The sequence below is a fragment of the Dreissena polymorpha genome, chromosome 1, assembly GCF_020536995.1.
Source record: "Dreissena polymorpha isolate Duluth1 chromosome 1, UMN_Dpol_1.0, whole genome shotgun sequence".
Classification (NCBI taxonomy): Eukaryota; Metazoa; Mollusca; class Bivalvia; order Myida; family Dreissenidae; genus Dreissena; species Dreissena polymorpha.
The window spans coordinates 130,964,084-130,991,228 of record NC_068355.1 but is presented as its reverse complement, the minus strand read 5'-3'; the positions used below and the strand labels follow the sequence as shown (position 1 = coordinate 130,991,228).

The window sequence follows — 27,145 nt, the reverse complement described above, 5'->3', positions numbered from 1 at the left end:
TATCATCCGGAAACCATTTTACTATTTCGGGTCACCGTGACCTTGACCTTTGCCCGAGTGACCTCAAAATCAAAAGGGGTCATCTGCGAGTCATGGTCAATCTACCTATCAAGTTTCATGATCCTAGGCATAAGCGTTCTTGAGTTATCATCCGGAAACCATTTTACTATTTCGGGTCACCGTGACCTTGACCTTTGACCTAGTGACCTCAAAATCAATAGGGGTCATCTGCGAGTCATGATCAATTTACCTATTAAGTTTCATGATCCTAAGCATAAACGTTCTTGAGTTTTCATCCGGAAACCATTTTACTATTTTGGGTCACCGTGACCTTGACCTTTGACCTAGTGACCTGAAAATCAATAGGGGTCATCTGCGAGTCATGATCAATTTACCTATTAAGTTTCATGATCCTAAGCATAAGCGTTCTTGAGTTATCATCCGAAAACCATTTTACTATTTCGGATCACCATGACCTTGACCTTTGACCTAGTGACCTCAAAATCAATAGGGGTCATCTGCGAGTCATGATCAATTTATCTATTAAGTTTCATGATCCTAAGCATAAGCGTTCTTGAGTTTTCATCCGGAAACCATTTTACTATTTCGGGTCTCCGTGACCTTGACCTTTGACCTGAAAATCAATAGGGGTCTGCGAGTCATGATCAATCTACCCATCAAGTTTCATGATCCTAGGCATAAGCGTTCTTGAATTATCATCTGGAAACCATTTTACTATTTTGGGTCACAGTGACCTTGACCTTTGACCTAGTGACCTCAAAATCAATAGGGGTCATCTGCCAGTCATGATCAATGTACCTATGAAGTTTCATGATCCTAGGCCTAAGCGTTCATGAGTTATCATCCGGAAACCACCTGGTGGACCGACCGACATGTGCAAAGCAATATACCCCCTCTTCTTCGAAGGGGGGCATAATAAATAATAGGCAAATTTGGGAAATTTTTATAGACAAAATGGACCAAAGTGGTATTTTTTATCAACAAATATTGACACATCTACTAGACAAAATCATTTTAATTATAGTTAGATTCTTTGTTAGAAATTGGAAATTTTTGTAAGAATTTCTGTTTGGGATCAGGTACGTTTGCTTTGGGATAAGGTGCATTTTACAACCTTTTTCAAATAGCAGAAAATCTGTTAGTAAACTTCTGTAAGAATTTGCAAAATTATTGAATTGCTGACGAGTCAAATAAAGCAACAACGAACTAGAGTGATAATACGCGTCAAACGCTGCATGCGGATGGGGTCAGTGTTTTTTTTATGGCAATTTCGGGGCCGATATTCGGCCCCATTCCCCTCAAAAAAGAGTATATATTTTTCCAAGATTTTGTAGAAAAAAATCCCCTCCAGAATAAAAAAAAAAAATTTTTTTTTGTAGAAACAACTCTCTTATAATAAATATTAATTTCATAACAACTAACAAAGTATATAACAAATTAATAATATAATATGATTTTGAATTATTATAAAGAGTTACATTAAATTAGTATTTCTTTAATCAGTGTACTTTTCATATGAATTTCATGCTTTTCCCAAAATGGCCAAGAAAAGTCCTGATGTATCTGCATATATTGTGTCAATATTTGATGATAAAAACATTCCAATTTGGTCCATTTTATTGATTAAAAAATGCTCAAATTTGCCATTCTATCGATAAAAAAGTCCCAATTAGACTCAAAATGGCTAGGAAAACTGAGAGTGTGCATGAAGGCTAAACTGTCTGAAACTAATGTTGAAACAAGGGCTGTTTGTAAAACATGCATGGCCCCCATATGGGCTGTCCGTTGTAGTGGCAGCCATTGTGTGAATACGATTTTTGTCACTGTGACCTTGACCTTTGACCTAGTGACCTGAAAATCAATAGGGGTCATCTGCGGGTCACGATCAATGTACCTATGAAGTGTCATGATCCTAGGCAAAAGCGTTCTTGAGTTATCATTCGAAAATCATTTTACTATTTCGGGTCAACGTGACCTTGACCTTTGACCTTGTGACCTCAAAATCAATAGGGGTAATCTGCAAGTCATGATCAATCTACCTATGAAGTTTCATGATCCTAGGCGTATGCGTTCTTGAGTTATCCGAAAACCATTTTACTATTTCGGGTCACCGTGACCTTGACCTTTGACCTAGTGACCTCAAAATCAATAGGGGTCATCTGCGAGTCATGATCAATCTACCCATGAAGTTTCATGATCCTAGGCGTATGCATTCTTGAGTTATCATCCGGAAACCATTTTACTATTTCGGGTCATCGTGACCTTGACCTTTGACCTAGTGACCTCAAAATCAATAGGGGTCATCTGCAAGTCATGATCAATGTACCTATGAAGTTTCATGATCCTAGGCCCAAGCGTTCTTGAGTTATCGTCTGACAACCACCTGGTGGACGGACCGACCGACAGACCGACCGACCGACATGAGCAAAGCAATATACCCCCTCTTCTTCGAAGGGGGGCATAAAAATCATTGGGATATATTTTAAAAAAAGGACAGAGAAATTAGCTGTGAATATAACATACATACATACATGTGTATTCATATAAAAAACTTCATAACATATAAAAGAGTGAATTTTTAAGTTTCCCCTTTTCCTAAAAAACGACTTGTTTTTCCCCTTTGGACGGGCCCCCTCACCATTCCCCTATTTGTGAAAAAAAACACTGGGGGCGCATCATAATTTTCTCACTCTTTTTTATCGGGACTAAGTATCAACAAACAAGAGATGTGTTTGTCAGAAACACAATGCCCCCTATTGCGCCGCATTGAAATAATATTTTAATACATCATTTGGCAGGTTTAGACATTTTCTCCCTTTTAAAGATTATTACTTCCCTTGGATTGTAGTTTTTGACTTTTGACCTTGAAGAATGACCTTGACCTTTGACTCAAAATGTGCAGCTTCATGAGATACACATTATGAGATTAGTATTTGCATTAAAATTCAGACATTTGTTTCGGCTTACACTTTTAATAATGCTCATTTAAGAACTAAACAAAATATTAAAAGTTATGTGTAATGATTTCAATGATCAATAAAATTTTGATTAACTGTTGTATGTGCCGACAAAAAGTTTTGACAATATTAAGCATGAAAAGCACAATTTTCTCCAGGATTTCATTCCATTGACATAATATGTCTCTATTAATTGGCCACGATTTTATCATGGAGTACAAAGTAAAGATGGAGTTGTGTGGCAGGTATAACAAATCCAACAAACTGCAATAAACCACTGAAATAATTGATTGATAGTGACAAGCGCTTTTTCACACACAACTAATTAAAACGCCATTCCCATCTTTAGTGCCTTGATCCAAAAACGTGCCTTGTATAAATACTTCGGGCAATAAAATATGGTGATCTTTATAGTGATAAGAGTGGTCAGCGAAAGCTAGTTTATTTACGCAAAATAATCCAAGAAAACCCCACGCTATGATCGGCTTGATTTGGAACTAAAAATAGGATTCCTCTATTACTAATCTCATGCACTGCAATAGGGAACCAAAATGAACATTCAACAAGCAAATTCGTTGAATTGATATCCACTGCCCTTTATGGGTCATTGCAAACTCCTTTTTATGCCAGGATAATCATTATGTGTAGGGTTTATAATTAATATGTTATAATTAAGTATAGGCAGTGGCCCAGATAATTATTTGGGAAATAGGGTTTTCACCCTTTGATTTTGAAAAATAGGGTGATTTCATTCTTGAAATAGGGTGAACTGAGTTATAAAACGATTGAGTCAGATTGAAAACGCATGTATGTCGTCGTAAATTATTTGGTCAGACGCTTTATTTTACTATGAAATCTAGTCCGCAGAGCGTTTTATTTACTTTGACTGTTTCTTGCTCCAACATCCAGGTGCTTGCTGAATGAAAGCATCGCCTCGTTACGATAATACTTCAAAAAAGAAAATACCGAAAATGAGAAAACCATTTTCGATCGAAGCCATTGAATTGTACGCATCCCATTTGACGAGTTTGCGTAAAAGTCAAATTGGTTGCGTTTTCAATACGCATGATATTGTATTTCTTTGCGTTTTTAAACATTTTAATAGGGTAAAAGACGCAGATACGCAGCTTATCTGGGGCACTGGTATAGGGCATTTGTTTTTATGAATTGACCCTATCCTCATTGAAATCTACACACCCATGAAGTTTCATGTTGAAATCCTGTAACGTTTCTGAGATATAGCCTTGAAAATTACAACATACAAAGTCAAAACCAAGAAAGAGCAAAAACTCTTAGGTAAGAAAGTGCATGGTTATGGTTTTTGTGCATAGCATTTCTTCCAATTGATTTGTACACATCCATCAGGCATGAAGTTTCATGTTGAAATGTTGTATGATACATGTATCCAGTGTTTTTTTTTCAGTTTTGGGGGAAGGGGGTCGGGTCCCCTGAGGGGGGGAAAATTCGCGCGTAAAAGGGGAAAAGGGGGAAATTTCTATGCTTAGCTAGTAACAGTACAAAATCAAGTTTTAACACTATAATTCACCATACAGAGGGAGAAAAACATAATTCAAACTCTTTTATTCATAAACATGTTATGTTCATGTTCAAAGTTCAACATTTCTGGGCTTTTCAGCGAATTAATCAATTATTCTGGTGACCTCCTTTTCACCAAGTCTCTCCGTGTGCAGACAAAGTCTGATCAGGGACTCCAGTGTAGCTTCCCCAAGCCTGTTACTCTGTGGCGTGCAAAGCAGGTTGAGCAAACTAAACAGTCTTTCAACACTCTGTTGACCGGACGTTTCTGGCGTTTCACTGCCGGTATTTGAAGAAGACTGACTTTTAAGTTGTACTTGTTTGAAAAGAATATCAATTTAAAACAGATTTGTCAATTTTTTTACGATAGCTTTTGTTGTTGTGCGACATGTTGGAATAGGTATGGTTTGTGGTAGATGTCGTAAATCGAAAGTCGTGATAGTGAACTACGTACGGTTTGCGGTAAAGGCTAAAATAAAGTAAACACGCGGATGCAGTTCAGGAAAATTGTAGTAAATTCGTATCGAAAGACGTATTTAAATGAGGTATTGATTAAAATTGAATAACACTACCGAAAGGGGAATCTTAAAAATATTTGGGGGGAAAATATATACTCTGAAGATGGGGGAATGGGGCCGAATAACGCCGAATATTTCATCCAAAAAAAACACTGTGTATCTGAGATAGAGCCCTGAAAAGTTTCATAATACAAAAACAAAGGGCAATAACTCTTATTTAAGAAAGTGAAGGTTTATGGTTCTTAAGCATGGCACTTATCTTCATTTATATGTAATCTATACACCAATGCAGTTTCATGCTGATATCTAATAATATAGTTTCTGAGATAATATAGACCTAAAAAGTTTTGTGAAAGACTGACTGACAGAAAAGCACGTTTCTACATTACAAGTATATCATTTTGCCTTTGGCAGGGGATAATTATTCTGGTTTGTTTTGTTTTTGCTGATGTGTTGATGCAGAATAATGACTTGGCATAATTTTCAGATGCCCAAAATTTCTGCTATTTTGATCACAAAAAACTTATAAGTTTATCAAATGATTTTTTTTCAAAGAAAATTTAAAGGAGTCTGGTTCTAATTTCTAAGAAACCTTTGAGTTGAAGTTTAAATTTCATTGACAAGGACACACAACAGAATTTTTATCAATTTAAAAATGTAACATGAGCGAATAGGAGGTAATTTTAAAATGAGACAGTAAGACATGAAAGGCAGTTTTTTTCAGCTGATTGAACAAAAACACTTAAACAGATATTTGTCTACTTTATAACTTGTTAAAACAATTTTGAGAAAAACACACAATTGGGATACATTATTATTATTCATTACATATTTATTGATTGTGTGTACACAGGCAGTGTACATGACTGTATTATATGGTTTGAAAACAATCTGAGCTTAATTTGGTAATGTTTACATTCCACATCTGTGTTTTCAAATAAAGTAAAAATTGCACAAATATGGGAAAACATACATTACTGTTCACAAATTTATCAGAATAGGTCTTTACAAGTTTTGGTGAAAAACTACTGCTGAGAAAACTTAAATGCATGTAAATTCACTTCTATCATCACAGCATTTCTATGAATTGATGGATATTAATGACCAACAGGCTTTTTCCGCCCTATGCCACGGGTCCGAAATTCGGCCCCATTCCCAATGCAAATCTGGTTGTTTTTTTCCCAATTGAAAAAAAAATTCCCAATTAAAAAAAAAAAAAAAAAAAAATTTTTTTTTTTTTTTTCTCCTTAAAATATATAAGTGTATCCAGTGTAGAAAATAGAAAGTATTGCATAATTAAATTATCTGTTGCCTTGAATTTGTTTTAAAAACTGTAAAATATTTTAATGATTATTTAAGACTTTCCTTATTTTTCTCAAAATCCGGCGCTTCACGCGATTTTTTTTTCACCTCAAAAAATGCCAAGCCTTTTCCCCAAATTCAGATTAAAAAAACTGCACTTATCACACACGTTCATAATATTTTGTAAAACTTTAATAATAAATTGTCGTTATTTACCAGTTAACGGCATCTTTGAAATATAAGAAACACTATTTACATGGGATAATTTTTCCCAATTGAGCCAATTTTGCGATTAATTTTTTTCCCAAAATGGGGGTTTTCACGACAGGAAATTCCCAAAATTCCAGTGTGGCGTTTTCCCAAAATGGAGCGGAAAAAGCCTGACCAAATTTGTTTTAATTCAAAGACTGCACAACCCAGAATACCTTGATTAACTTCAATTTTTTCTAATGCTGCCTCAATCTCATCATTTATATTTGGCAGTAAAATGATGCCAGACGTTCGACGGAGGTTGCGGACAGAACGTCTGCGCCTTTTCCGCGTAGCGCCATGATCAATTTCTTCTTCTAACATCTTGGATTTAGCATTCTAAGTGGCTGGAACCTGAAAACATATTCAACTAATACATGTAAGGCTTCAAAGATGATTCTTACACAAAAAGAGAAAAACCAGTGTTTTTTTCACCCTTTTGGGAATGGGGCCGGGTCTCTTTGGATTGGGAAAATTCGCGGCGTTTTGAATAAAATTCGGAAATTAGTGTTGTTGTTGTTTTGCTAACAAATGCTTCAAAATTGAGAATACAAGTGTGTCCAGTATTATATTTACTAAGGTTGATGTTATGTGGATAGGAGATGACCAAAATATTGAGATCTAAAAAAAAACAAGATGTGTTTGTGAAACACAATGTCCCTCTATATGATGTTTGACCTTGTAGGATGACCTTGACCTTGTGAAGGATGACCTTGACATTTCACCACTCCAAATGTGCATGCCAAATATCAAGTGGCTATCTTCAATATTGCAAAAGTATTCATGAAAAAGCGATTTGGGCCACATATATATGACCTCTGACCTTGAAGGATGACCTTGACCTTTCACCACTCAAAATGTGCAGCTCCATGAGATGCACATGCATGCCAAATATCAAGTTGCTATCTTCAATATTGCAAAAGTATTTACAAAATAAGCGATTTGGGCCACAAATATTTGACCTCTGACCTTGAAGGATGACCTTGACTTTTCACAACACAAAATGTGCAGCTCCATGAAATACACATGCATGCCAAATATCAAGTTGCTATCTTCAATATTGCAAAAGTATTTATAAAATGAGCGATTTTGGCCACATATATTTGACCTCTGACCTTGAAGGATGACCTTGACCTTTCACCACTCAAAATGTGCAGCTTCATGAGATACACATGCATGCCAAATATGAAGTTGCTATCTTCAATATAGCAAAAGTTATTGCAAAATGTTAAAGTTGGCGCAAACAGACAGACCAACAGACCAACAGACAGGGCAAAAACAATATGTCCCCCACTACTATAGTGGGGGACATAAAAAAAAAAAATTTTGTAAACCTTTCATTGGGAATTTTTAGCTCCTCTTTGGGAACAAGGGCTGTTTGTAAAACATGCATGCCCCCCTCACTGGGCTGTCAGTTGTAGTGGCAGCCATTGTGTGAATACGTTTTTTGTCACTGTGACCTTTGACCTGAAAATCAATAGGGGTCATCTGCCAGTCATGATCAATGAACCTATGAAGTTTCATGATCCTAGGCTAAACTATTCTTGAGTTATCATCAGAAAACCATTTTACTCAACTGTGTCGAGTCACTGTGACCTTGACCTTTCACCTAGTGACCTGAAAATCAATAGAGGTCATCTGCGATTCATGATCAATGTACCTATACAGTTTCATGATCCTAAGCGTAAGCCTTGTCCATATATACATGCATACAAAATATGAAGGTTATATCTCAAGGGACATAGAAGTTATGAGCATTTTACGAAACCTAAACACAGATTTGAAAACCTAAACGCGGACCCCAAGTTCAAGGTCAAGGTCACAGAGGAAAAAAATTGTGTGGGTATGGAAAGGCCTTGTCCATATACACATGCATAACAAATATGAAGGTTATATCTCAAGGGGCATAGAAGTTATGAGCATTTTTCGAAACCTTAACGCAGATTTCGAAACCTAAACGCAGACCCTAAGTTCATGGTCAAGGTCACAGGGGATAAAAAAATTGTGTGGCTATGGAAAGGCCTTGTCCATATACACATGCATACCAAATATGAAGGTTATATCTCAAGGGACATAGAAGTTATGAGCATTTTTCGAAAACTCAACACAGATTTCGAAACCTAAGCGACCCTAAGTTCATGGTCACGGGTAAACAAGATGTGTTTGTGAAACACAATGTCCCCCTATATGACGTTTGACCTTGACCCTTCACCACTAAAAATGTGCAGCTCCATGAGATACACATGCATGTCAAATATAAAATTGCTAGCTTCAATATTGCAGAAAATACATTACATGAGCAATTTTGACCCATATATTTGACCTAGAAGAATGACCTTGACCTTTCAACACTCAAAATGTGCAGCTCCATGAGATACACATGCATACCACATATCAAGTTTCTATCTTCAATATTGCAAAAGAATTGATAAAATAAGCGATTTGGGCCACATATATTTGACCTCTGACCTTGAAGGATGACCTTGACCTTTCAACACTCAAAATGTGTAGCTCCATAAGTTACACATGCATGCCAAATATCAAGTTGCTATCTTCAATATTGCAAAAGTATTCATAAAATAAGCGATTTGGGCCACATATATTTGACCTCTGACCTTGAAGGATGACCTTGACCTTTCACCACTCAAAATGTGCAGCTCCATGAGATACACATGCATGTCAAATATCAAGTTGCTATGTTCAATATAGCAAAAGTCATTGCAAAATGTTAAAGTTGGCGCAAACCAACCAACAGACCAACCAACTAACAGACCAACAAACAGACAGGGCAAAAACAATATGTCCCCCACTACTATAGTGGGGGACATAAAAATTGTGTGCGCATGGAAAGGCCTTGTCCATGTACACATGCATACCAAATATAAAGGTTATATCTCAAGGGACATAGAAGTTATGAGCATTTTTCGAAACCTAAACGCAAAGTGTGATGGAAAGACGGACAGATGGACAGTCCGATTACTATATGCCCCCTTTTCTTCGAAAGGGGGCATAAAAAAAATCTGTAAACACAATCGCAGTTCTGCAGACAGATTTCGTGCGCATCACTAAACAGACGTTGTTGGTTACCAATTAAGGAAAGCGATGAATAAACTTAAACAAGAGCACTGCATAACGGATGCCACGCTTGGCTGTGGGTGCATTTTTGAAGAAATGAAAGCTTTTTTTAAGAGGTCACACTAAGACACAGTGACCTTGACCTTTGATCTAATTTTTGACCCATGGGGGTAAATACCCCCACTTTTCAAAGCATGGGGGTATTAAATGGTCAAATTTTGCCTTGCTTGAAGGGTAATTTGCTAAAAGTTAAGCAAGAATATAGCCGGGGTACAGACACACTACTTTAATCATTTTAAACACAATAAACCATTAACTATTTGTATTCCTTCATAGTAGTAGGTTTCTTAAAGTGTTTTTGTTTCTTAACTGTCCTTGGTTTATGAACTTTGTCCTTATTGTCCACCACCGTGAGCCACGGAAAACTTTTTTGCCAACTTTCAAAAGTTGTTTTATTAGCGTTTAAGTGTGTCCTTTTTTATTTGAAAACAGAGGAAATTAAATCAATATTGGCAGTACAATGCTTTTACTCGATGCAACTTTTGCCGTATAAAAAGAATCAATTTTACTTTGAGAAGTAATTTGTTTTGGCTTCGAAATAGCCATGCTGACCTCTTCATGCAGATAAACACATAAGCACTTGACTCAATAATGACTGTCTGTTAAAAAAATTAATACTAAATTTACCATACGTCTAGATGATACAGAGTATACATACCGACTGGCTAACTATTTTTTTTAAATCCAGCACACAAATTAGCTCTAATTTTTACGATAACAAGTCTCATATTTTGGCAAAAGACAATCGGCTGTTTATATTTATCCCCATGTTTTTCGGAGAAAAAGTGGGGATGATGTATTGATGTGCATCTGTCCGTCCGTCCTGGCCACCTGCTCCTTCTACACTATTAGCACTAGAACCTTGAAACTCACATACATGGTAGCTATGAGCATATGTGCGACGGTGACAGTGACAGAATTTTTATCTGACCCCTGGGTCAAAAGTTATGGGGGTTGGGACGGGCCGGGTCAGAGATTTTCACTCATTTTTTTTATGTTATTTTACATTAACTTCTTCATTTCTGCACCGATTTACTTCAAATTTATACTGAGCCTCTCTTATATCAATATGGTCGATCTCAACTATGCATGGCCCCATAACCAACCCTGGGCCGCCCCGGCCACATAGGCCAAGCCCACCCAAAATAGCCTTTTACTATAATTTCTTCATTTCTACACCGATTCACTTCAAATTGATACTGAACCTCTCTCATGACAGTACGGTCAATCTCAGCTATGCATGGCCCCATCACCAACCATAGGGCATCCCGCCCACATAGGCCACGCCCACCCAAAATTGCCATTTACTATAATTTCTTCATTTCTACACCAATTCACTTCAAATTGATACTGAACCTCTCTTATGACAATACGGTCAATCTCAGCTATGCATGGCCCCATTACCAACAGGGCTTTCTACAGGCCATTTAACGATCCCTCGCCGAAGCGCTTGAATTTCGAAATCAAGAGTCCCCGGGGCACTTGAAATTTTCCAATCAGTGTATTTTTCAGTAAAAGAAAGTGGAGATAGTCAAAAACAATCAAGGTTTCTCTATTAGTGCATCAATATTCCCTGTTTTAAAAGAGCACTCGGTACCTACTTTCACAAGTAATCGCCATAAACACCACATGGGGTAATGGATAATCCACTGATAAGAGAATAGCATGACGCACATATCGATTATTCAAAATTGCCTTTTACTATAATTTCTTCATTTATACACCGATTTACTTCAAATTGATACTGAACATCTCTTATGACATTATATGCGGTCAATCTCAACTATGTATGGCCCTTTTACCAACCCTGCAGGCTTTTTCCGCCCTATGCCACGGGTCCGAAATTCGGTCCCATTCCCAATGCAAATCTGGTTGTTTTTTTCCCAATTGAATTTTTTTTTTCCCAATTCCAAAAAAAAAAAAAAAAAAAATTTTTTTTTTTTTTTTTTACCTTAAAATATATAAGTTTACTGATACAGTGTAGAAAATAGAAAGTGTTGCATAATTATATTATCTGTTGCCTTGAATTTGTTTAAAAAACTGTTAATATGTTGATGATTATTTAAGACTTTCCTTATTTTCCTCAAAATCCGGCGCTTCGCACGATTTTTTTCACCTCAAAAAGGCCAGGCCTTTTCCCCGAATTCAGATTAAAAAACCTGCACTTATTTCACATGTTCATAATACTTTGTAAAATTTTTATAATAAGTTATCAAATTGTCGTTATTTACCAGTTAACAGCTTCTTGGAAATATAAGAAACACTATTTACATGCGATAATTTTTCCCAATTGAGCCAATTTTGCGAATATTTTTTTTCCCAAAATGGGGGTTTTCACGACGCGAAATTCCCAAAATTCCAGTGTGGCGTATTCCCAAAATGGAGCGGAAAAAGCCTGATATGTTAGTGGATCTGTGTATATTCAGATTCATATGCATATTCTGCTTTATTATGTTTGTCACGCTGTATAGTTTGGTGATATAGCATTGAACTGAGGATGTCAATTGTGCAAGATATTAAAAGGTAAACAAATGAAATGAATTATTTTAGCTCCATTTAATACAACATTAACACAGCAAGAACACAAAAGCGTGTTTGTTAATATTTGTTAATGTTTTCACCATATCATATTTTACTTTAAAAAAACATCCTGAATTAAATTCATACTCTTAAAGATATTATGATTAAATGATAATGGTACATGTATATTGAAGAATCTATAGATTATTGCAAGTTTAATATGCATGTGGAAGGATATTAACTAAACGTTGTAAGAAGACATGAAAGCAACACTTTATAATATAAAAATGCTGTCAAACATGAACTTAGCAATTTTTATTCTGTTCTTATAATCATATTTATAATGTTTCCCAATTTCATGGTTTATCGCACTATTTTTCCCAATTTCATGGTTTATCGCGCTAATTTTCCCAATCCAAATGCCACAGGCTGTAACAAAAAAAAATCAAAAAAAATCACTGCAATTTATCATTTCCCTGCGTACATTTAAGCAAGCCAATCTGGACTTAGGCAAATGATGTAAATTCTCTTCGTACAACGTAATAAAAAACTAGAAATGGCGCGGCAGAGGCTGACGCGTATCCCCACGCCGCATGTTTCACCCAGGGGCGCCCCATGGTTGGTAATGGGTCCATGCATAGTTGAGATTGACCGTATTGTCATAAGAAAAGTTCAGTAACAATTAGAAGTGAATAGGTGTAGAAATGAAGAAATTATAGTAAAAGACAATTTGGGTGGGTGTGGCCTATTATTGGCGGGGCGCCCCAGGGCAGGCTTTTTCCGCTCCATTTTGGGAATACGCCACACTGGAATTTTGGGAATTTCGCGTCGTGAAAACCCCCGTTTTGGGAAAAAAATTATTCGCAAAATTGGCTCAATTGGGAAAAATTATCGCATGTAAATAGTGTTTCTTATATTTCCAAGAAGCCGTTAACTGGTAAATAACGACAATTTGATAACTTATTATAAAAATTTTACAAAGTATTATGAACATGTGAAATAAGTGCAGGTTTTTTAATCTGAATTCGGGGAAAAGGCCTGGCCTTTTTGAGGTGAAAAAAATCGTGCGAAGCGCCGGATTTTGAGGAAAATAAGGAAAGTCTTAAATAATCATCAACATATTTACAGTTTTTTAAACAAATTCAAGGCAACAGATAATATAATTATGCAACACTTTCTATTTTCTACACTGTATCAGTAAACTTATATATTTTAAGGTAAAAAAAAAAAAAAAATATTTTTTTTTTTTTTTTTGGAATTGGGAAAAAAAAAATTCAATTGGGAAAAAAACAACCAGATTTGCATTGGGAATGGGACCGAATTTCGGACCCGTGGCATAGGGCGGAAAAAGCCTGCATATAAATCAAATCATGTTTGTTTCTTTCCATTTTCGAACGGTTCTCGTCTTAAATGCTTTAAATTTGTGAACTCAAATTTCCCAACACAGATTTCTGTGACGCACATTCACTGTGAACATTTATAATAAATATTTGTTGTTGTTCATCTCAAACATAGTATTTTGCGGTAAGTGACACACACATTAATTTATCTTCTAATAACCATGTGATATCCGGGACCGCTGTTAATTTTAGTGTTATTTATCATTTTCGCTGCTCATCGCAAACTTCTCGGCTGCTTGCCGCCATCTGGGACGTGTGTAAAAACAGGCGTTAACAATCGGGATACATCGACTGTTGTCTGCATCCTCCGCAATATAGAGAGAGATGGGTGGATAGCAACTTAAAATCATATTCGGCTACATTCTCGAACATTCGTAAGTCAGTTGTCATTCGGCGAAGACTCGACAAGCTCGATCGGCACTCGTTCTACGAAATAACGCTAAATGACATTGTAATCTTATTGGCTTCATTGGGAAAATTTGGTCATTTTTGGGGAAATTTTGGTCAGATTTTTGGGAAAAAACGTCATTTTTTGCAATCGGGAAGCAGCCAAATATCGGCGGTAATTTTGGGCAAAAAAAATCACTGAATCGAGCGTATCTTAATATTTCTAATGTGTATTTTACGCTGATACGCAGCTTATCTAGAACGCTGCGCAGTATTACAGGCTTGGCGAAATTGGAAAAAATATGCCGGTCATCCGGACAGGCATTTCAGAAAATGTGCCGGTCCGGAGAAAACTTAGCCGGACCGAAAAAAACAACATTAAAACGACATATTGGATGATGATCATCCAACGAAATATGTATCAGTGCATCTTAATGGTCAAACAATACTTAACTGACCAATTATATCCATTTAGGCATTAAAACAACGTAAACTCATTAAGTAACTAGAAATGGCGCGGCAGAGGCCGACGCGTATCCCCACGCCGAATGTTTGACCTAGGTGTGCCCCAGGGTTGGTAATGGGGCCATGCATAGCTGAGATTGACCGTATTGTCATAAGAGAAGTTCATCATCAATTAGAAGTGAATTGGTGTAGAAATGAAGAAGTTATAGTAAAAGGCAATTTTGGGTGGGTGTGACATATGTGGGCAGGGCGCCCCAGGGTTGGTAATTGTGCCATGCATAGTTGAGATTGACCGTATTGTCATAAGAGAAGTTCAGTATCAATTTGAAGTGAATCGGTGTAGAAATGAAGAAATTATAGTAAAAGGCAATTTTGGGCGGGTGTGGTCTATGTGGGCGGGGCCCCAGGGTTGGTAATGGGGCCATGCATAGTTGAGATTGACCGTATTGTCATAAGAGAGGTTCAGTATCAATTTGAAGTGAATCGGTGTAGAAATGAAGAAATTATAGTAAAAGGCAATTTTGGGTGGGTGTGGTCTATGTGGGCGGGGCGCCCCAGGGTTGGTAATGGGGCCATGCATAGTTGAGATTGACTGTATTGTCATAAGAGAAGTTCAATATCAATTTGAAGTGAATCGGTGTAGAAATGAAGAAATTATAGTAAAGGCAATTTTGGGTGGGTGTGGTCTATGTGGGCGGGGCCCCAGGGTTGGTTATGGGGCCATGCATAGTTGAGATTGACCCTAATGTCATAAGAAGTTCAGTATCAATTTGAAGTGAATCCGTGTAGAAATGAAAAAATTATAGTAAATGGAATTTTTTGGTGGGTGTGGCCTATGTGGGCGGGCGCCCCAGGGTTGGGATTGGGGCCATGCATAGTTGAGATTGACCCTAATGTCATAACAAAAGTTCAGTATCAATTTGAAGTGAATCCGTGTAGAAATGAAAAAAATATAGTAAATGGAAATTTTTGGTGGGTGTGGCCTATGTGGGCGGGGCGCCCCAGGGTTGGGAATGGGGCCATGCATGGTTGAGATTGACCGTATTGTCATAAGAGAGGTCCAGTATCAATTTTAAGTGAATCGGTGTAGAAATAAAGAAGTAAATGTAAAATAACCTAAAAAAATGAGTGATAATTTCTGACGCGGCCCCACCCCAACCGCTATAACTTTTGACCAAGGGGTCAGATCAAAATTCCAAATAGTTCAGTGTCGCACATATGCTCATAGCTACCATGTGTGTAAGTTTCAAGGTTCTAGTGCTTTTAGTGTAGGAGGAGATAGTGGCCAGGACGGACGGACAGACAGACGGACGGACGGCGGAGATAACCACAATATCCCCACCTTTTTTTCAAAAAGCGTGGGGATAACAAGAAGTATCGAAAATAAAATTGCGGTTAACGAACACTAACTTGTACAATGTAAAATGAAAACATTTTTGGAGACCAATGACGAGTGCATGTTATAACAAGGGACAAAATTGTCACAAAACCAGGTTTTCATTGTGAAAAAAAAATCTGATAAAGGGAGAAAACTCAAACTGAACTTTTGAAATGACCAAAAAAAATTAACCCCCTTTGTAAGTTTTTTTTTTTTTAAATCTATTTTTAGTCGTGGCGACCTTGACATTGGAGATATTGACGTGATTCTTTCGTGGGACACACCGTCCCATGATGGTGAACAAATGTGCCAAATGATTTTAAAATCTCACAATGAATGACATAGTTATGGCCAGGACAAGCTCATTTATGGCCATTTTTGACCTTTGAACTCAAAGTGTGACCTTGACCTTGGAGATATCGACGTAATTATTTCGCGCGACACACCGTCCAATGATGGTGAACAAATGTGCCAAATGATTTTAAAATCTGACGATGAACGACATAGTTATGGCTCGGACAAGCTCATTTATGGCCATTTTTGACCTTTGAACTCAAAGTGTGACCTTGACCTTGGAGATATCGACGTAATTATTTCGCGCGACACACCGTCCAATGATGGTGAACAAATGTGCCAAATGATTTTAAAATCTGACAATGAACGACATAGTTATGGCCCGGACAAGCTTATTCCGCCAGCCCGCCAGCCAGCCAGCCCGCCAGCCAGCCAGCCCGCCCGCATTCGCCAATCTAATAACCAGTTTTTTCCTTCGGAAAACCTGGTTAAAGATATCACTAGAACATTGTTTATATTTAATAAACAACCTTTTTAAAGCCATGCTTCATAAAGAAATGCATATTTTAATGTCCTTATCTACTCGAAAAATATGTCAAAACTATCAAGATCTTTTTTGTTAGAACGCAGTTGCCGATTTTGTGACTGAGTTTGAAGTAGGTGTTGTGTAACGAGTCGGATTTGCTCTTCGGGTTTGCTCTTTGAATTTTCACTTTCCGGCGCGCGGTCATTTCAGGAATGCTTCCTGTTGCATGTTAATTTATATGTTATTAAAAATTGTTATAATATATTATTCCCATTATAAGTAAACCATTATTAAACCATTCAAATTAATATAATGTCAACAATGGCAGTGTTTTTTTCACCTATAGGGGAATAGTGGCGGGGCCAAACCAAAGGGGAAAAATGCGTCGTTTTTTAGGAAAAGGGGAAAATTAAGAAGTCATTCTTTATATGTAATGATATTTATTATATGAATACACGTATGTATGAATGTAATATTCACAGCTGAATGTCTCTGTTCTTTTTCTTAAATATATCAATGATTTGTTCAACATAAGTTTCAGGCAGTTCAGCCGTCTGTTCAGCCGTCATGCACAGTTATCATTTTTTCAAGCCAATTAGAGTCTAATTGGGATTTTTTTAATCAATAAAATGGCAAATTTGAGCATTTTTTATCAATAAAATGGGCCAAATTAGAATGTTTTTATCAACAAATATTGACACAATATAGATACATCAGGCCTTTTCATGGCCATTTTGGATAAAAAAATTATTTCATGAAGCCCACTCAGTGTTTTTTTTATGGCAATTTCGGGGCCGATATTCGGCCCAATTCCCCTTAAAAAAAGTATATATATTTCCCCGATTTTGTAGAAAAAAATCCCCTCCAGAAAAAAAAAATGTTTTGTTTTTTTTTAGAAAGAACTCTATGATAAATATTCATTTCATAACAACTAACAAAGTATATAACAAATTAATAATATAATATGATTTTGAATTATTATATTATTATAAAGAGTTACATTAAATTAGTATTTCCCAAATCAGTGTACTTTTCATATGAATTTCATGCTTTTCCCAAAATGGCCAGGAAAAGGCCTGATGTATCTATATATATTGTGTCAATATTTGATGATAAAAACATTTTAATTTGGTCCATTTTATTGATAAAAATATGCTAAAATTTGCCATTTTATCGATTAGAAAGTCCCAATTAGCCTCTCAAAATGGCTAGGAAAACTGATACTGTGCATGAAGGCTTAACTGTCTGAAACTTATGTTGAAAAAATCATTGGTATATATTTTAGAAAAAGGACAGAAAAATTCAGCTGTGAATATTACATTCATACATACATGTGTATTTATATAATAAATTTCAGAATATATAAAAGAGTGAATTTTTAATTTTCCCCTTTTCCTAAAAAACGACGCGTTTTTCCCCTTTGGACGGGCCCCGCCATCATTCCCCTATTTGTGAAAAAAACACTGCCACTGATTTGGGAAAACCTAATTTAATATAACTCTTTATAATAATAAAAAATTATATTAATTATAGTTATATACCTTGTTAGATGTTTAAAGAATGAATTTGAGATATATCTATCATGAGGCAGTTGTTTCTAAAAAAACTTTTGGAGGGGATTTTTTCAGAAAAATTGGGGGAAAATATATACTATTTTTAGAGGGGAATGGGGCCGAATATCGGCCCCAAAATTGCCATAAAAAAAAACACTGAATGGGGAATAAATTAAATAAAATGTAATAAGAAATTTATTAATTGTCATATGTAAAAAAAAAATGCAGGGCTCGCGCAAGAGGGCGACATGAGCGACTTTGTCGCTTTCTTACGCAAAATGTCGCATAAAACTAAAGAAATTGTAGATAAAAAGAGACATCCAGTCTCCCTCTTACTGGAATTTGTTTACATCCGGTTTTCTCGATGTCAAGGTCTGATTCAATTTTCAATACACAATCAAAATGTCGCACCCTGGAGCTTGTCGCAATTAAGCGACAGGTAATTTAAACCCCGCACCCGATTCTCCCAACTTCCGAACTTATCCAATCGGCGATCGATATTCATCAGGTCAGTGTTCAAGTCACATTGTAGCTTGCCAATCAACATTGAGTTCGCTCACACATAATTTTTGGTAATTCATGCGCAGACGCTGTATAAAGTTAGTTGGAAATACACAGTTGATATTGTCGTCTGCCAACACGGCCGATGGCAAGCGTCATATTTAAAGATAAACAAATAAAAAGGAGCGTAACAATAAATAAATTATTTCTAAGCTGATCACTTTACACCTTTCTTCTGACTATCGATCTGAATTAACAAAAGAATGATAATTAAATAATTAGTTCTATGTCGATGATGTTACACCTTTCTGCCGATTATCGTTTGATAAAAAGATAATTACATTAAGTTGTTTTTTAGCGACAAACTATGCTATTGTAAAGCAATATGTCAATTAAATTGTATATTAATTACGTATTTGCTAGGCTACTGGTTTTCTTTTATGCAGTCAAACGATATGCACATTTTATTTCATTTACAAAACGCGTACAATTTTTCGGACGGTCGTTTTCGGATACATTATTTTTCGTCGATTATAATTTACCGTAAATCTACGAATATAATACGCACTTTTTTACCTGCCGATTTTTTCTTCAAGTAGGGGGTGCGTATAATATACGAGTTTAGAGCAGAACAAAATTTTTCCTGTGCAAATTTTCAACTTAATCGCTGTTATTCGCTTTGCGGCAGCCATTTTGAACTACACCATTACATCAAAGGGGTGCAACAGGGACGCGCTGTCGTTTGCCAAAATATTGAGAATTTGGCTCAATAAAAATCTTATTTGTGAAAATGTGAATTCTAATAAAATTTGATTTAAAACATCCGCCATTTATATCGGACTGGTTTTCTATATTTGTCTCTTTGTTTTAATGAAAGTGTTCGCAATTCGAACAGTAAACGAAACCCGGTCTGTACCCGATTATGAGACATCGCTTGACCTTATTATTATTGAAGTGCGCATGGTAGCTGGCCAATCAACATTGAGCTCACTTACACATGAAATGACGTTGTCGAATGAAACGTGAGAACGGGAGGAGCTATCGGATAATATTGGGTCATCCATGCGCAGACACTGTATACTTTGAATACACAGTTTATATCGTCGTCTGCCTACAAAATAGCGACTGGGCGCTAAGTCGTATAAAGAGATTAGCAAATGAAAACAAGAGCACCGCCTTGCGGGTGCAGACCGCTCATCTATTTTCTTTTTAAAGGTGAAGGGACTCTCATTTTCAATCACAAAGGAGGGAGGAGTGGAGTGAAGAGGGGTGTATAGTGTGGGGTTGTGGACATTTATTACATTATCTTCCAAAAAAGCGAAAAAAAAAAAAAAAAAAAAAAAAATCGGGGGGGGGGGGTATAGTGTGAGGGGTGTGGTGATAATTTGTGAGATGATCTTAAAAAAAAAAAAAAAAAAAAAAAAAAAATCAAAAAAAAATTTGGGGGGGGGGTGGGGGGGGTGGGGTGGGGGTATAGTGTGAGGGTGTGGTGGTCATTTGTGAGATGATCTTATAAAAAAAAAAAAAAAAAAAAAAAAAATTAGGGGGGGGGGGGGAGGGGGGGAGGGGGGGGAGGGCACGGGGGATGGTTTGGGTGAAGTCTATTGTGGTATGTCAGGTAAGAGTAGTTTCATCAAAGTATCAATCAAATCTAATCATAAATAAAGAAGTTATGGCAATTTTAGCAAAATTTAATAATTTGACCTTGAGAGTCAAGGTCATTCAAAGGTCAAAGTAAAATTCAAGTTGCCAGGTACAGTAACCTCATGATAGCATGTAAGTATTTGAAGTTTGAAAGCAATAGCCTTGATACTTCGAGTGGATCGAAACACAAAATTTAACCATATATTAAAAGTTACTAAGTCAAAAAAGGGCCATAATTCCGTAACAATGACAACCAGAGTTATGCAACTTGTCCTTTTACTGTACCCTTATGATAGTTTGTGAGTGTTCCAAGTATGAAAGCAATATCTATGATACTTTAGGGGTAAAGTGACCAAAACATAAATCTTAACCAAATTTTCAATTTTCTAAGTATAAAGGGCCCATAATTCCGTCCAAATGCCAGTCAGAGTTACATAACTTTGCCTGCACCGTCCCCTTATGATAGTTCATAAATCTTGCAAGTATGAAAGCAATAGCTTTGATACTGTAGGAATAAAGTGGACCTAAACACAAAACTTAATCAAATTTTCAATTTTCTAAGTATAAAAAGGGCACATAATTCTGTCAAAATGCCAGTCAGAGTTACATTACTTTGCCTGCACAGTCCCCTTATGATAGTTAGTAAGTGTTGCAAGTATGAAAGCAATAGCTTTGATGCTTAAGGAATAAAATGGACCTAAACACAAAACTTAACCAAAATTGTCAATTTTCTAAGTATAAAAAGGGCACATAATTCTGTCAAAATGCATGCCAGAGTTATCTAACTTTGCCTGCCCAGTCCCCTCATGATAGTAAGTAAGTGTACCAAGTTTGAATGCAATAGCATTGATACTTACTGAGAAAAGTGGAACTAAACGCAAAACTTAACCAAAATTTGCAATTTTTTAAGTACAAAAAGGGCACATAATTCTGTCAAAATGCACGCCAGAGTTATCTAACTTTGCCTGCCTAGTCCCCTCATGATAGTAAGTAAGTGTACCAAGTTTGAATGCAATAGCATTGATACTTTCTGAGAAAAGTGGACCTAAACGCAAAACTTAACCGGACGCCGACGCCAACGCCAACGCCAACGCCAACGCCGACGCCAAGGTGATGACAATAGCTCATAATTTTTTTTCAAAAAATAGATGAGCTAAAAACAACAACTGACAATACCCGTAAATAAATATTTCTAAGCTGACCACTATTTATCTTTCTACCGCATATTTACCATATCTGAAGTAAAGAGTGGTAATTAAATAATTCGTTTTATGATGCTAATAGAGTCTATTACACCTGTCTGCCGATTGCCGAATTAAATTGATATGTGATAACTAATTAATTTGTTTTTTACTCCCAAACTAGCCTTGATGACAGCAGCTTATTTTAATTAACTAGATCATGAAAAACACGAGCGGTTTAATTGTATTTTATTTTATATTAAAGTATCGAATTTGTAACTCGAAAAAAGAAAAAGTAATTCATCTAGACAACTATAAAAACGGAAGTAAACATTTTGTCTTCTTATTACTTTATTATTATTATAATTATTATCATCCCGAATATTGTCAAATTGAATTAAATGTGAAAACAAAAAACAGCGTCTCTGCTTCTTTCTTTTGTAATTATGATTGCTTGACCTGGATGTCAGCAAAGGGGCCCGTGTGTTATCGATAACAATAAATGGTAATATAAACAATAGACAGAGATATTTATTATGCAACTGTCATAACAACAGCACTATAACACATCCCGATCAATATACCGGGGTAACAGATAGTTGACAACACCAAATTGATTTGCTATTTTCACAGCACAAAAATATATTGACACATTTTTTTGGAAATGGCTGATTTTGGACACTGATTTATTTAGTGCGTATTTTACTCGGATTTTCAATTTTTACCGATAAATTTTGACCAAACTCGGGGGTGCGTATTATGCACAAGGGCGTATTATATTCGTAGATTTACGGTATTTTAGAAGTTGACATGGGGTGATACGGACGGTGTGGTTTATAATATTTCGAATTGTATTCATCAGAGATTGAAATTGGAAAGACTATAAAAATAACAAATAATAGTTAACAAAGCATATGTTAAATGTCATATTTCAAACATAAATATTTATCTGGTCTGAGCTTATGTTGGCTACTGCTTCATATACATTTTATCTTCGAATTACTTTAGTCTTTATAATATCATATATATATATATATATATATATATATATATATATATATATATATATATATATATATATATACATCAAAATGGATTGAATATAGAGCTAGTAAACTTATAGTTATTAGTTATGTATACTACAGTGGTATACTGCAATAATGTGATACACATGTATATATGTGTGTTGTAACCCCCTACACGCAAACCCTTGTGTCCGAGTCTCTCCACTTCTCCCTAAAGTCTCCTCACTTCTCCCTAAATCAGTGTCCAGGGAGAAGTCACTTCTCCCTAAAATTTGAGCCCAGCGTGAGCCCTGAAATGTGTTTTGTTTTTAATTTTTTTTTAAAGGGCAGGGGGAGCCCTAGGAAGGGCAGGGCGGAGGTTTGGAAGGGCAGACTGGCAGTTTCAAAGTTGTAGGTGGAAGCACTTTGATTTTAGAGCCAATGTTCAAATGTGCACGATTCGGACAGCAGACACGACAAAGGACACGATGAGCTGGCTATGACAATACCTCGTTTTTTTTTCCGAAAACAGCCAAGCTAAAAACACATTTAATTTATCTGAATGGCAGCCTACGGACGTTTTCCTTTGCATGCAACCTCAAAAACACGACGATATTTCAACACACTATTCTTGCTGACATTTTCATTTTGAAATTTCAAACAGTGGAATTTTTTTATGACTGTTCAACTTTTAGAGGTTAAATAAAATAACACGATGTGCCAAAGATCGATGTCCTGCAACCTGCAGGGCCCTCGATTTGCACTTTTTACCGCCGATATCGGAGGCTTCCCCAATGCAAAATGTATACTTTTTCCCCTATTTTGTGGAAAAAATTCTCCTTAGAAAAAAAATGAAAACAAAAAAACAACAAATGCAAAGCCCGAAACACTGAACAGATATGGTTAGTGTTTTCTAGCCTGGTCGATACGGCTGTAGACAGTAAATATTACATTTTGCGCACCTGCATGATTTATACACCATTACTGACGTAAAAAGCACATTCATGCAGTTTTTTTTAAAGAGAAGTTTTTTTAAGATAAACAATATCGTTTAAAGGTAATTGGCAGAGCGTTTTACGACATGGGATTTTAGAGCTCCAGATAAGGTTTTGTGAAATACTTAAATTACTACCAGATTTTCTAAAAGAATTTTTAACTCTGAAATTTTATTCTAAACGTTACTACTAAGTTTTGGAAAATAATTCTTATTTTTTATAAAAGACCTAAAATCAAAATAAACATACTAGCAACTTTATTTATACGAGTTCAACAGTGTCTTTTCAGTATTATACAATTTTATTTTTCAAATACCTTCATATGCCCAAACTGTGCTTAGATTGCATGCCTTAGATGAATTTTTACATACCGTATACGTGCGCTTATAAGACGCATTTTTGAGACTTAAATTAATAAGTTACAGTTGGGGTCGCGTCTTATAAGCGAGATACTGGTGAAAATAAACAAAAAAAATCAAAATATCGAGTTTACTGGGCTTATGCTAGCCAAGTTGGACACTTGTCAGTTGTTTTGAATCATCGCGGCAGCCATTTGCATTTTCTCTAAAGTCTTAATTGGCCCGTACCGTGTATCGGAACGCTATGTTAAGGTACTGATTTATTTGTAATAAAATGTATTGTTACTGATTTTGTTGTCTATTATTTTTAATTTGAATTTTGTTTTTTTTGGGGCGTAAGACGTTATATTGTCCGTGATTATTCTTGAAAAGTCACCTGATTGTCTGCGCGCGACGCCGTTAAATGCCATATAAATTGGCCATTATAGTGTACGTGTGTAAGCGGCAACACGATGCCAACATGCTTAAAACAACAGCAAAATCAATTCTCAGTAAACACGCTGCCGATTACAAATGCTATTTGACAAGTTTGTATCACCTGATCGTCTTTGTTCCACGTCGTTAATTTTCAATTAAGACATAATTGGCAATTAGGGTATCCTCTGAAATAAGTTACCAGTTTGCAACTGTCAATTGTTAAATAAACACGTTTATTCAGACGAACCACTAATACCGATGACACATTATTTATAAGGGGCCAACAACGACGGGAGCAAAGAGCGACCGCATGCAATTATCCGCATATGGCTTTCTTCTTGACACGTGATTTCGATCTGCGCTTCGGAGTCTATCACTCTATCACGCGATTGGCTAATTTTATGAAAGTAGGCGTTGCCTATTGTTGATAGACAATGGGCGTAAAATTTGCATAATCTAGGTAATAAAACTAAACGCTTTCAAAATATCTGCCTATTAGATTTCAATACCTGTCAAACAATACAATTAAGATGACTGACACGATCAATTTTGCTTGTGCATTGATATTACGAACGTAATATGTTTTATGTTTGCAATTGTTAGGGCAAATGATTAATACGCAGTTGTTAGAAATTTTGTCAATTTGATAATTATTTTTATTGCATGAATAATACTTAAAAATAAATTAAAACCCACTTATATATCATAAAATAAACAAATATTATTTACTTTGTTGTTTGATTGTTTTATTTTTCAGACTTGCGTGAATTACTAATAGTATGCAGCGCGAGTTTGAAAAATTCTCAATGTTTTACTAATTGATGATTTTCTTTAACATTCTGCCATTTTTCGGCCATTTTACAGCCGATGAATATGGCAAATTTTGACCGCGTCTTACACGCGGGTCAGTCTCAAATCCACCCATTATAAAGTCCGAAGTCGGGGTGCGTCTTATAAGCGAGGGCGTCTTATAAGCGCACGTATACGGTACTTCACAATTAAAACGAGTCTCCCCTTACATCTCTTCAACGATTAGCCACGGGACTTGTCCCTTCCACTCGTTCAATGTTTTTTTTGTGTTTAAGTTTGGACCTGTCGTGGCGCGTTTTTGTTTAGCTTTTCCGACTGTGTCGGAAACTGCACATACAACTACCTATAAGATCTTTTCTATAATGTCTTTCTAAACATTTAACTTCGGCTCACTTTGCGTACAATATGTTAAAAGCGTGTTTTTGGACGCTTTGCAGTTTTTTAGGACGCTCTCTGGGCGCCGCCATTGTTTATTGACAGATAGACTGTATACGCCGCTTTTATTGGAAAAATGCGCTTTGTTAAACAAACCCGATAACCATTCTATATAAGCACCGCAAAGATCTTTCATACGCGAAAAGAACTCAATAAAAATCGAAACGAACCGATGTAAAAATAATATTCGTAACTTGATTTTGTAATTCTTAATGGTACGACAAGATTTTAAAATAAATAGGTTACGGACTTGAAATTAATTCGTAACTAGAAATGGCGCGGCAGAGGCCGACGCGTATCCCCACGCCGAATGTTTGACCTAGGTGTGCCCCAGGGTTGGTAATGGGGCCATGCATAGCTGAGATTGACCGTATTGTCATAAGAGAAGTTCATCATCAATTAGAAGTGAATTGGTGTAGAAATGAAGAAGTTATAGTAAAAGGCAATTTTGGGTGGGTGTGACATATGTGGGCAGGGCGCCCCAGGGTTGGTAATGGGGCCATGCATAGTTGAGATTGACCGTATTGTCATAAGAGAGGTTCAGTATCAATTTGAAGTGAATCGGTGTAGAAATGAAGAAATTATAGTAAAAGGCAATTTTGGGTGGGTGTGGTCTATGTGGGCGGGGCGCCCCAGGGTTGGTAATGGGGCCATGCATAGTTGAGATTGACTGTATTGTCATAAGAGAAGTTCAATATCAATTTGAAGTGAATCGGTGTAGAAATGAAGAAATTATAGTAAAGGCAATTTTGGGTGGGTGTGGTCTATGTGGGCGGGGCCCCAGGGTTGGTTATGGGGCCATGCATAGTTGAGATTGACCCTAATGTCATAAGAGAAGTTCAGTATCAATTTGAAGTGAATCCGTGTAGAAATGAAAAAATTATAGTAAATGGAATTTTTTGGTGGGTGTGGCCTATGTGGGCGGGCGCCCCAGGGTTGGGATTGGGGCCATGCATAGTTGAGATTGACCCTAATGTCATAACAAAAGTTCAGTATCAATTTGAAGTGAATCCGTGTAGAAATGAAAAAATTATAGTAAATGGAAATTTTTGGTGGGTGTGGCCTATGTGGGCGGGGCGCCCCAGGGTTGGGAATGGGGCCATGCATGGTTGAGATTGACCGTATTGTCATAGGTGAGGTCCAGTATCAATTTGAAGTGAATCGGTGTAGAAATAAAGAAGTAAATGTAAAATAACCTAAAAAAATGAGTGATAATTTCTGACGCGGCCCCACCCCAACCCCTATAACTTTTGACCCAGGGGTCAGATCAAAATTCCAAATAGTGCAGGGTCGCACATATGCTCATAGCTACCATGTGTGTAAATTTCAAGGTTCTAGTGCTTTTAGTGTAGGAGGAGATAGTGGCCAGGACGGACGGACAGACGGACGGACGGACGGACGGACGGCGGAGATCACCACAATATCCCCACCTTTTTTCAAAAAGCGTGGGGATAATTACGAAAATACGACCCTTATCTGGAGCTCTGGGATTTTGTTTGGGAAAACAAACTCCGGTACATATTGACCGTGTACGTTCAAGTACATTTATCGTACCTGG

The 27,145-nt window shown here is 36.5% G+C and overlaps 1 protein-coding gene across 2 annotated transcripts in view; it reads right to left on the bottom strand.

Moving 5' to 3' along the window:
* The window catches only part of LOC127850017 (uncharacterized), a 36,296-nt gene that overhangs the window by 5,082 nt on the left and 4,069 nt on the right, over positions 1-27,145 (bottom strand). Inside the window, exon 2 of one of the 2 annotated variants that reach the window (XM_052382752.1) lies at positions 6,760-6,937. The exons of the other annotated variant lie outside the window; for it this stretch is intronic. Coding sequence (XP_052238712.1) covers positions 6,760-6,907 — 148 coding nt within the window. The 5' untranslated portion in view covers positions 6,908-6,937. The remainder of the gene's footprint in view (positions 1-6,759; positions 6,938-27,145) is intronic. 2 annotated transcript variants of the gene reach the window in all.